This window comes from Astyanax mexicanus, chromosome 19, assembly GCF_023375975.1.
Source record: "Astyanax mexicanus isolate ESR-SI-001 chromosome 19, AstMex3_surface, whole genome shotgun sequence".
Classification (NCBI taxonomy): domain Eukaryota; kingdom Metazoa; phylum Chordata; class Actinopteri; order Characiformes; family Acestrorhamphidae; genus Astyanax; species Astyanax mexicanus.
The window spans coordinates 6,624,180-6,637,005 of record NC_064426.1 but is presented as its reverse complement, the minus strand read 5'-3'; the positions used below and the strand labels follow the sequence as shown (position 1 = coordinate 6,637,005).

Sequence of the window (12,826 nt, the reverse complement as noted above, 5' to 3'; positions counted from 1 at the left end):
TACTGAACGATAAGACGCTGGAATGAAAACAAGCTGAAATGAAATATGAGGAAATACAAGACTATTTTTAAAATGTACTCTGTGGTGCCGCATAAGCTTTTTTCCTTAATTGCATTTTTTCCCTCTTATATTACTTTTACGTTTATACTTTAAGTAATTTTGAAACCAGTACTTTTACACTTTTACTCGAGTAAAAGGTTGAAATGCAGTCTCCATACTTTGATAAAAATATTATTTTTAGTAATTTTACTATGCAACAGTAGGGGGAGCCCACAAGCAAAAATATGAATATTTCCCAGTGTCCCTTTAACTCACAAATATGATCTGATAGGCTCTAGGGATAGTGTCTGGTAAATGATTGCTCGTAGCTTTATTACTCAATCAATAAAATGTAATATATTATAATATTTGCACATTGATTAATACTTTTGTTGCAATATGCACAGTCTTTTTGGTTTGACCTGTGCAGAAAGGAAGAGAAAAATAAGCTGTGAATCTGAGAGAAGATTGAAAATCAGTCAGAGATATTCCTTAAATATTGTCCATAGCCAGAACAACCGTTTGGAATGTCCTGGAGAAGAAAGTCATCACTGGTGTACTAAGAGGTGTTGAACAGCAGTTGATGACAGTAACATTGTGTGTGCTGTAAAGAAAGACCCTAGGTGGCTCTCATCTTGGGTGCTGTTAACCTTTAGATTCTGAGGCTGGTAACTTTTATTTACTTATCCTGTGCAACAGAGTAAACTCTTGTTTTTACTTTCCTGGGTGGTCCTGATGAGAGCCAGTTTTATCATAACATTTTTGATGATCTTTGCTGTGACTGTACTTGAGTATACTGTTTTTGAAATGTCCTTAAAATCATTTTTTTTGTCTATACATTTTGAGAAGTTCTTGCCGTAATATGGATTAGAACATTACTCAAATAGGGCTATTTACTGTATACCAACTCTTGTATACCAACTCTTGACAAGTTCATATTACATATTACATATAATACTAAAGTTCTTTACTTTAATATTAATCTACAACACAAAGTGCCTATAAATCGTAGGGATTAGGGCATAGGGAGCATGAGTTAAGAATGGAACGCGCCCCCTCAAGGCTGTACACTAGCTTACACTCCCTCCCTGCCTCCCCTACTTTACTGATCCCCCCGACTCATCACTGTATTCATCAGAACTAACCAACCACGTGATGAGTTTCTCACCTCGCTCTGTTCCTCCACACTTCTAAACTAAAAAGCAAAGTCTCCTTCTTTTACTGCAGCTTTAACTAGTTATTCTTTCTTTTAGATTGTTTTTTTTAATGGGAGTGAAGAAGAGCATGTCTCCCAGTCTGCTGCTGCTCCTCTTCCTCTCCTCCCTGATGAACTGTTCTCAGCAGGAGCTGATTGATGATCTGCTGGAGAGTTTATCTAAAGGAGTGTCCTTCTTCGAGAAGCAGAGCGGGAATATTAACCTGGATGGAGTTGTTGGTTATGTCATTCTGCAAGGTAAGTTTCTACTGCTGTTCTGGGGGCGTTTGGGCACGAGCTTAAGAAAAGCATAAGAATAAAATAACCTCTGTAGTTGAGTTCTGCAGTGTTTTCTCAGTGTTTGCACCTGTTTATCTGTTGTAACATAACGAAGAACAGTCAAAAGGGAAAGATTTACACTGGAAACATGGGTTGGGTACTGGACCACTGGGTCATTAAATGTTCACACTATACATAATGTATAAAAAACTCAATAAAAGTTTGTTTTGCATCCATATTTTCACCTTTTACTGTTTATTCCCTGCATTTAATAATTGCATAAGAACTTGTAACCTCTGTAGTTGAGTTATGCAGTGTTTTCTCAGTGTTTGCACCTCATTTACTTCTGTAACATAATAAAGAACAGTCAAAAAGGACGAGATTTACACTGGAAACAGTACTGGGCCATGGGTCATTAAATATTCACACTATACAGAATGCTTAAAAAACTCAATAAAAGTTTGTTTGGCATCCATATTTTCACCTTTTATACTTTATTCCCTGTATTTAATAAAAGCATAAGAACTTGTAACCTCTGTAGTTGAGTTATGCAGTGTTTTCTCAGTGTTTGCACCTTATTTACTTCTGTAACATGAAGAACAGTCAAAAGGAAGAGATTTACACTGGAAACAGTACACTGTAAAAAAAAAACTGTAGTTTTTACAGGAAAACGCTGGCAGCTGTGGTTACCAGAGTTTTCCTGTTAAAATTACAGACGATAAGTAAATAACTCTACTGAAAAAAAATGTAAATTAATTTACAGTGATTGAAATCACTGCTAAATTACAATAATAATCTGTCAAGTTTACACAAATTAAATGTTAATTTTGCATAGCAGTGTTCTACATAAAAATACCCTTTCCTGTATTTTTTACCTCTAACAAATGTCCACTGTAAAAAAAAAATCTTGTCAAATTTACGGTGAAAAACTGGCAGCTGTGGTTGCCATTTTTTCACCGTAAAAAAATACAGTGATCTTGTATATGGCTTCACGGTAAGGTATATTAACACTTGTAAAACAACAGTTTGAAAATGTACAAATAAAGAGGAGTTACTGTTAAAATAACGGTGAAAGTGTATATAGGCTCATGGTATAGCTGTATAATTCACAATGTAACCCTGTTGCTTTTTAAGTGAAAAATGATCCATTCCACAGCATTTATTGTCCAATTTTATGGCAAATGTTTGTGGTTGTCCAACAATTTGGAGTCACGCTGTAAACAACATACAGTTTTAAACAGCATTATCTTTTTCAAAAGCGCTTCATTATCTGGACTACTGCTCACTTACAGCACAGAGACGTGCTCGGAGAGTGAAATCACTTATATACACATAATGTAAAACCCAGGCAGGTGGATAAAACCGCTATGAAACTACATCATGGTGATGTCTCTGAACTAAACATCTAATTAACATAGCCACGCCCCATAGACAGCTGCGTTACATCCATACATTCAGGCCCTGCTTTTCACAATGTAATATACTTTTTTCACAAGAATATACTGTAAACAAAACGGTTTATCAATATGAAATTTACTGTTGACAAGAATTAAACTGTAATATCTTATACATTTGCAACTGTTTATTTTACTGTGTACTGGGACATGGGTCATTAAATGTGCACACTGTACAGAATGCACAAAAATCTAAAAAACTCAACAGTGCATTGTTTTTTATCCCTATTCTTACCTTTTACAGTTTATCCCCTGCATAAAAAAAATAGCATAATAACATTTGGTCACTTTTATAACCTCTGTAGTTGAGTTATGCAGTGTTTTCTTAGTGTTTGCACCTCATTTACTGTTGTATCATAATGAAGAACAGTCAAAAGGGAGAGATTTACACTGGAAACAGTGTAATGTGTATTTCTAACCTCTGTAGGTTAAATGGTTTTGTTTTTTGTAGCTATGCAGTGTTTTCTCAGTGCTTGCACCTCATTTACAAAATAATGAAAAGAAAATTAAAAAATTACCGTAATTGGCGCAGGCTCAAAAAGAAACCAAAGGAATAAAGCACCCGTGACAACAATTTATATGCTGCCTTATAGATGCTAATGTTTCTGCTTTTGATTCTGTATCTACTGTAACTGTAGATTTAATGTATGTATGTATACAAAGAATCCTTCTGTTTCAAACAGCAATTTGGGAGGTAGGGACTGATAATTTGCATCAGTTTAATGGCCACAGTTAAGTTGTTAGAAGTTCACATGACATTTGTATTAACAGCTCTGGAAAAAAAAGAGACCAATTAAAAAAACTACGAGTTTCTTTGATTTTACCAAATTGAAAACCACTGGAATATAATCAAGAGGAAGATGGATGATCACAAGCCATCAAACCAAACTGAACTATTGAATTTTTGTAAAGGCATAAAGTTATCCAAAAGCAGTGTGTAAGACTGGTGGAGGAGATCATGATGCCAAGATGCATGGAAACTGTGAATAAAAAACAAGGTTATTTCACCAAATATTGATTTCTGAACTCTTAAAACTGAACTAAACTGAACTCTTAAAACTATGAATATGAACATTTTTCTTTACTTTCTATTTGACAATATTTTATTTGGAATTTGGGGCGAAATGTTGTTTATATTCAAACATATACCTATAAATAGCAAAATCAGAGAAACTGATTCAGAAAATGAAGTGGTCTCTTTTAAACAGACCTGTATATTGCACATTTGTACTGCACAGACTGTGTGTGTTGCCCATGGCCCCAACTGTGTCACTTCTAACAACTGTTTTCATGGCACTAATATATCTGTCTTTAATCACATGAACAGCGCAGTTGCTGGAAGCGACGAGGTCCTGGCCTCATTCAGACTTCGTGAGCCTCTCCCAGCGCTCCACAGCCATGTCCCTGATCAAAAAGCTGGACAGAAGCTTGACTCACGCCGTCAGGTCTCTGCAGCAGACAGACCCTAAATATTACAAAGGTAAAACACAACACAAATCACTAGCTCTCAAGAGCACACTCAAAAAATGTATTGCAATAAATAGAAATTAAAAAAGTGTGTCTTAACACAATCACTACCTTAAAAAAGGTAGTGATTGTGCAGATTGAAAGGTGTCTCCTGCCAGACAGATTCTACGCTATTGCTTCATGGCTGTTATGTAGTTGTAATATTGTTACTTATTAGCTGCTATGGTACTCCTATTGGTTGCTGTGGTTTTGCTATAGGGTTAGTAGTAGGTATTCTAGGTGGCTGCAGTTGGGTTACAGTGGTATCCCAAGTGGTTGCTGTTGTGTTTCTGTGATAGCCCAGATGGGTGCTGTGAGGTTGCTGTGGTATCCTTGGTGGTTGCTGTGGAGTTGATGTACTATCCCAAGGTGGTTGCTATGTTATCACTATAGTTGCTATAACATCCCAGGTGTTTGGTATGGTGTTACTATGATAGCCCAGATGTGAGTGCTGTGAGGTTGCTGTGGTATCCCAGGTGGTTGCTGTGGAGTTGATGTACTATCCCAAGGTATTGCTATGATATACCAGGTGACATTCCAGGTGGTTGCTATGTTATCCCTATAGTTGCTATGACATCCCAGGTGTTTGGTATAGTCTTACTATGATATCCTAGATGTAAGTGCTGTCAGGTTGCTGTGGTATCCCAGATGGTTGCTGTGGAGTTGATGTACTATCAGAAGGTGTTGCTATGATATTTCAGGTGACATTCCAGGTGGTTGCTATGTTATCACTATAGTTGCTATGACATCCCAGGTGTTTGGTATAGTGTTACTATGATATCCTAGATGTGAGTGCTGTGAGGTTGCTGTTGTATCCCAGGTGGTTGCTGTGGAGTTGATGTACTATCCCAAGGTATTGCTATGATATACCAGGTGACATTCCAGGTGGTTGCTATGTTATCACTATAGTTGCTATGAAATTCCAGGTGTTTGGTATGGTGTTACTATGATAGCCCAGATGTGAGTGCTGTGAGGTTGCTGTGGTATCCCAGGTGGTTGCTGTGGAGTTGATGTACTATCCCAAGGTGTTGCTATGATATATCAGGTGACATTCCAGGTGGTTGCTATGTTATCCCTATAGTTGCTATGACATCCCAGGTGTTTGGTATAGTCTTACTATGATATCCTAGATGTAAGTGCTGTCAGGTTGCTGTGGTATCCCAGATGGTTGCTGTGGAGTTGATGTGCTATCCCAAGGTATTGCTATGATATACCAGGTGACATTCCAGGTGGTTGCTATGTTATCCCTATAGTTGCTATGACATCCCAGGTGTTTGGTATATTCTTACTATGATATCCTAGATGTAAGTGCTGTCAGGTTGCTGTGGTATACCAGATGGTTGCTGTGGAGTTGATGTACTATCCCAAGGTGTTGCTATGATATATCAGGTGACATTCCAGGTGGTTGCTATGTTATCACTATAGTTGCTATGACATCCCAGGTGTTGGGTATGGTGTTACTATGATAGCTCAGATGTGAGTGCTGTGAGGTTGCTGTGGTATCCCAGGTGATTGCTGTGGGGTTGATGTATTATCCTAGGTGGTTGATAGTTTGTTTCTGTGGCATTCCAGGTGTTTGCTATGCTATCACCCTCGTTGCTATGGCATCTCAAGTGGTTGCTCAGGTGTTGCAAAGTGGTTGCTAGGTAGATGATATGTTATTAGTAGGTGGCTACTAGTTTTTTTCAGTATTAATTGAGGTAATTTCTTTGGTGTTGCTAGGCAGAAAAAAACATCTACATCGTTGTTGCTGTGGTACCCTATGTGGTTGGTTGCGTCAAAAGCTGCATTAAAAACCAGTTTGTCTTTTAATTTCGGAATAATATAAAACTGCTGATTCTTAATTATTTCTTCTCAACATCTCAACGACGGTCAACATCAGCATTTCACTTTAAGAAAAGTGTATTGAAGAGTGATGAAGGTTTTCTGAGAAGAGAGCTATATACAGCGTTATTGGATCATAATCTCTTCTTATTTCCATATTATTCAGCTGAAACCTGGCTGAGATAAATCTAACAGAGTTAAGCCACCTGGGAGACAGAATTTTGATTAAAGTAAGAAAACCTGAGGGCTGTAACTCTGAAATTGCATTTCAGAAATGAGAAATCTCACTACGAGTACAAATACGATGCTAGAGCATGCCTGGCACCCATTGCTGACACAGATGTGCAAATGCATACATGCAGTGTTGCCACTAGAATAACAGCCTTTGGAGAAGATTAGTTAAGATTGGAGCCTTTATTTAGGTTATAGGGACTGAATAAAATTAAATTTTAATGCTTGTATTGGAGTTTCTGGTGGTCGTTCCTCCCTTCGAAACACTGGCGCTACAAGTTTTGCAACAGGCATTTTACTGCTGCTTGTTTAAAGGGGCATTAAGGGCCCTCTCTGGTGAGAATGGGTAATTGCACCATGCGGCATACGGAAGAATAATGTAAAACGGGGGGGGGGGGTGTGATGCAGTCTCCTTTCAGAGCGGATGAATCCGATTCCAGGTTATGTTCAGTCAGAAAGAGAGAGCGCTCTCAGTCAGAAACTTCACTCCTTCGTTTCTTTGGTTTTACTATGTGTGAATGAGTTACTGAGCTCCGAGTTCCTCCTCTGAAGTCTCCATTGCTCCACCAGCTGTTCGCATTCAGTAAAACTGAGCCGGATCCTCTTTTACATCCTCTTTTGTACATGAGACGTAAGTACGTAAAGACGCGTAACGTGGCCAGAAAATCTCCTGCGAAAAGTGACCCGAGATTTTAGAATGAATGAATATATTAGGCTTAGCAGGGATGGTCATTCCAGCACACTGGTACCATTAAACACAATATTTTTCCATACTCCACTCAGAAATGCTTCTGCTTTCAGTTTAGAAACCAAAACAATACAGACTGCCACTTTAAGTGCTAAAAATCCAACCCAACTTGAATTAGTTGATGCACCCTAAAATAGCTGAATTGATTTGAACTGTAAGTAAGGATGTCTGCTGTTCTCCGTTGTTCTCCACAGAGTTTGAGCCCATCCTGGACACATCTTTCTGGGTTTTGCCTCAAGAATGGAGCAGCACCGACCCCTCCCTTGTGTACTCGTCACTCAAGTCCACAGAGTGTTATGATGAGCAGCTTGGAGACAAGTGCATGACACTACTGTTAGGAACCTGGTAAGAGGAACAGAAATACTTTACCTTATTTTGGCATCCGACTTGAAATAAACGAACAAATATTGTTTATTTATTGAAGGAAAGACAATGGGACACCGTGCATCGTCACCAAGTCTTGCAGAGACACAATGACTCGTTTCGGATGCCCACATTACTCGCTGTCCCACCAGCTGCTGTACTTCATGATCGGGACCATGGTAATGTTTCAGCGTCTCTTCCAATAGTGTGTATCAGCATTGGGAAGTACAAGGGTTGGACAATAAAACTGAAACACCTGGTTTTAAACCACAATAATTCCAACAGTTCTGGTGGAAACAGGAAAGTTGAGGTCCACATTGAATTCTTCCGTGGTTTAATGTGTTTTGGATACAATCCGGGTTAGCACCCGAACATCCCTTTCAGACAGCTTCTTCTTACAGCGTCCACAGTTAATCCTGTTGGATGTGGTTCGTCCTTCTTGGTGGTATGCTGACATTACCCTGGATACCGAGGCTCTTGATACATCACAAAGACTTGCTGTCTTGGTCAGAGATGCTCCAGCAAGACGTGCACCAACAATTTGTCCTCTTTTGAACTCTGGTATGTCACCCATAATGTTGTGTGTATTGCAATATTCTGAGCAAAACTGTGCTCTTACCCTGCTAGTTTAACCTTCACACTCTGCTCTTACTGGTGCAATAATGTGCAATTAATGAAGATTGTCCACCAGGCTGCTCCAATTTAGCCATGAAACCTCCCACACAAAAATGACAGGTGTTTCAGTGTCATTGTCCAACCCCTGTAGTTTTTCAGTATGGTATCAATTGAGGCCAAAGATACTTGTGGACACCCCTTTTAATGAGCTCATTTTTGATGAGTTGCATCCATTGCATACAGACACAGATGTGCAAATGCACACTTACAGCTTGTCTAGTCCATTTAGAGAAGAAGTGGCAAAAAATAGCACCCCTTGAAATGTTTTGCACCATTCCTAATGTTGGGCATGGCTTAGACGGTTTGTCACCCTCCAGCATTGGTTCCAACACTGGAACCATGTTATCTGCAATGATGGTGATTTATCTGATTCTTCTGGAATAAGTTAGAAATGAGGTGGGGTGGTGATCATCCAACATCCTGACATCACTTAATGGTCTTGCATCACTGAATGCAACCAAATCCCAACAGTAATAGTCCAAACGCAAGTACAAATCTGCTCAGTAACATGGTCAGTAACGACAATTACTTCAACAAAAACAGGATTTGTTTTTGCCATAAAGTAATAATGAAGTAATAATGAAATCCCAGGGGTACCAATACATCCATTTTAGTGTAGGAACCAATTTATCCATGTAGTGTAGGAAATTATGCAAGCATACCTGGCATCAGAGCAAAATAGGGACTTGTTTGTCAACTAAGCCATGGGGAGGGAGGCCAATAATCACTCTGAAGGAGCGACAGAGAGCTAAAGTGCACAAGCATTTGCCCACCTGTCACTGTTCAACCTGATATCTGTGTCTTCTCAGAAAGGATGCTCCAGGATGCTTAAAGGTGATATGAGGCTGTCTCGCATCAACATTACTGTGGAGCACTATCAGAGGATCTTCTGCTCCAACATGATGAAGAGCAATCTGGACAGCATCAGCAACGGCATCACTGGACAGATACAAGATATCTTCATAGAAAACAGTTAGTATATTTTTGGGTATGTTACATGTATCCACAAATATACATATATACACACACATATACACCGATCAAGCATAACATTATTTATGACTTTGTTTCTACATTCATTATCTATTTTCTCAGCTCCACTGGTCATGTAGGACCATATTGTAGTTCTATAATTTAGACTGTAGTCTTGTATCTGTTTCTCTGCACCACTTGTAGATGTTCTGCCATTAGAATAGTACTCTCTAGGGGCTCTGAGTGGTCCAGAGAGCTAAGCGCTCCCACTATGATTGCCAGGAGATTGCCAGTTCGAATCCTGTTCATGTAGTTTGCCATCGGCTACCGGAGCTCTCGTGAAGCACAATTGGCCTTGGTCTCTCTGGGTGGGTAGATGGCGCTCTCTCCCCACATCACTCCAAAGGGTGATGTTGCTCAGCACAAGGCTTCTGTGAGCTGATGTATTGGAACCGAGTCGCTGTGCTTTCCTCCAAGGGCACTGTGATGTTGCTGCATCAGCAACAGTTGTAAAAGAGGAGGTGGCTGATTTTACATGCAAAAATTAAGGAGAAAATAGGAGAAAATTAGAAAAAAAAAAAAAAAAACAGAATAGTACCTTTTGGGTTGGATCTACACAAAACCTATTGGCACCATGCCAAATGTCAAAAATCTGATTAGAGATTAGAGGGTTATAAACCTACACACCCTCCTCCCAGCACTAAGCTGTAGAGCAGTGGAACTTTGTTTTCCTTATAAGGCAGGTGGTTTTTAATACCCTTGATTTCAGAAGAGACGATGAATGAGCAAGTGTCTAATATAGTATATTTTCTATATTAACTACAGTTGATATGGAACATATCAGAACTTTACATCTCACCATGACTTTGTTTCACAGTTCTACTGTGTGGTTTGGCTGGGTTCTCTGACTTCTATAAAGCAGACTGGTTACAGCACATTCTGCAGTGGCAAGACAGAGAACTGGGCTGCTTTGGAAAAGATGGTAAGTGTATAGGCGAAACAATGGCTTATGTATGTAGTACATTATACCTCTGGCTGTAAAGCAGCACACTGAAAAAGCATCAACCTGCTGTTTATTATTATTATCTTACTGTTCTTATATCAGAGGACTACTCACAAATGTTTGAGGAATTTCTGGATACGCCCCACAAACGAGCAAAAAGAAGAGACAAGGCTATGAAAGGTGATATTAGCCTGTCTGCTTTTGCATGCTACTGTATATACTGAATTGTATATAGCGATAGTTTCCCAGACATGGTCTTGGTTCCACTTTTCTCATGGACAGATTTATATCAATGTTACATTTTTAGTATTTTAAGCTAAGTTCACATTGCAAGTTTCATTAATCAAGTCAATTAACTACATTTATGTTGAGCTGTATATAGAGAGCATTTTGAATAGAGATTTTCCAAAAGAAAGAAAAATATAATCTATGAATAATCTAAATCTCTGTCTGCGAAACTGGGAACCCAACCATATTGTTTTTGTATTATTCTAGTGTATTATTTTAACTAGAGCCATTTTTAAATCTCTATTTTTTTATATTACTATTTGTTAATGTTGCAATACTAGTCTTGGTTCCAACTATCCTATGAACAGATTTATACCAAGAAGAGTAATAGTAAGCCACTTGTAGTATTTTAGGCACACATAGTTCACATTGCAAGTTTCATTAGTCAGATCAATCAAATACATTTTTGTAAAATTAAATATAGTTACATTTTTGTCTGTAATGTAAACAGTACTTGTCCCTGAAACGGCACACATGCGCACACTGATACATTTATACATGATCCCAAAACATTTAAATGAGGAAGTCTCAGTATCTTTTTTTTTGTTCTCATCTCAGAGCACTGCTCACAAATGTTTGAGGAATTTCTGGATATACCCCACAAGCGAGTGAAAAGAAGAGAAAAGACTTTAAAAGGTGATGTTCACAATAATGCTAATTAAGCACTTTTGAAAACACTGCCTGGGCAAAAGAAATCGCCACAAAAAAAAAGGTCACACACTAATATGTTACTGAACCTCTTCTGCAATGTCACAAGATTTATTTCAATCCAGTGTTGCATCAATTTTTCACCAAGATCTTGCAGCAGCATTGATGATGGTAGAGTCTGACCACTGCACAAAGCAGCTCTTCTCCATCCAGCACATCCCAAAGATTCTCAATGAGGTTAAGATCTGGACTCTGTGGTGAACTCTCTCAATCCATGTGTGAAAATGATGATTTCATGCTCCCTGAACCCTGAACTCTTTCACAATTCCAGCCCCATGAATCCTGACATAGTCATCCCCCATCAGGGAAGAAAAAATCGATTGATGGAATGACCTGGTCTATATTCAGTATATTCAGGTAGTCAGCTGACCTCATTCTTTCAGCACATACTGTTGCTGAACCTAGACCTGCAGACCAACTGCAGCATCAACCCCACATCATTTACTTACTTAAGTCCAGGGGGCAACTTCTTTTTTTTTGTCCAGGCAGTGTATTTACATTGGCAAGAGAATGTTTTGGTCAAATTCTGGTATTGTAAGTGGTTAAGAGAATAAAAGGAGGCAGTAAGCAGGTTGCAAAAGACTCAGGGGTGGTGGTGCACTATTCTACTGTGCAGCAACACCTGCTCTAATATGACCTCTAAAAAGTAGAAAGCTGGATATAAGAGCAGTTTTTCAGTACGCTTTTTTATTTTTTGAAATAAAATTTTGGCAAATATTTTCAATCCTGAAATTATTTTTAAAGTTTTTTTTTTTTTCAATTGTTTATTAGTGTTTTAATTCTCAAGCCTGATCTTGGCTTGGAAACTACCTCTTGTTTTCATTAATAAGGCTAACAGTAAGAAATTGCACTATTGTTTTAAACTATTCTTACTTCAAGTTTTATTAAAATTAAATCCCATACTATTAAAGGAGCTATTAAACGCTGACAGTTGTCTCCACTACATTTACCTTTCACCTCATTACTCTGAGTCAGTAACTGCTGTGCATTTTCTTGTTTCTGCAGACGGCTGTTCGAGTCACATGACAGGTGTAGCCGTGAGCACGCTGGGGGGTTACCTCAACTTCTACCTGTCTGAGCAAGACATTACCAAGAGGCCGCTGACCTGAACTCTGGAAATCACAACAGAACATTGCATTCATTAAACACACTGGTTTTTATTCTGTAGAAAAATAAACTGTAATCTGTACATTTTTAAATAGCAGTACAGTATCTAAGAATGATAACTGAGTATATATATATATATATATATATATATATATATATATTTCATAAATTTAACCCCAGAAAAACAGATACATAAATGCTCATATGTTGTTCACATACAGTTGATGTTCAGTTTAAGCAGATTTGTGATGCTCAGAGAGTGTAACCCTCAGGGGCGATATGACCCAAAGGGCATTCTTAATAATGCATGGCTGACTACATTCCAGTAACAGCTTGGTGTCTCACTCTTCCTGGAAAGCAAGACCGTATTCCAGGAACTAAAGAAAATGTCTGAAGACTTTAAGATTCAGATTATAGATCCCTACAGTCCTGGA

The 12,826-nt window shown here is 38.5% G+C and overlaps 1 protein-coding gene across 1 annotated transcript; it reads left to right on the top strand.

Annotated features, from left to right (window-relative positions):
• Nucleotides 1–373: 373 nt before the first annotated feature.
• c19h16orf89 (chromosome 19 C16orf89 homolog) lies at nucleotides 374–12,525 on the top strand. Its single transcript, XM_022675797.2, has 9 exons — nucleotides 374–1,492; nucleotides 4,295–4,447; nucleotides 7,471–7,621; nucleotides 7,701–7,818; nucleotides 9,124–9,286; nucleotides 10,164–10,268; nucleotides 10,392–10,469; nucleotides 11,136–11,213; nucleotides 12,291–12,525. Exons 1-9 carry the CDS (start codon nucleotides 1,306–1,308, stop codon nucleotides 12,392–12,394), a joined length of 1,137 nt encoding a protein of 378 aa, XP_022531518.2. The 5' UTR covers nucleotides 374–1,305; the 3' UTR covers nucleotides 12,395–12,525.
• Nucleotides 12,526–12,826: the final 301 nt, after the last annotated feature.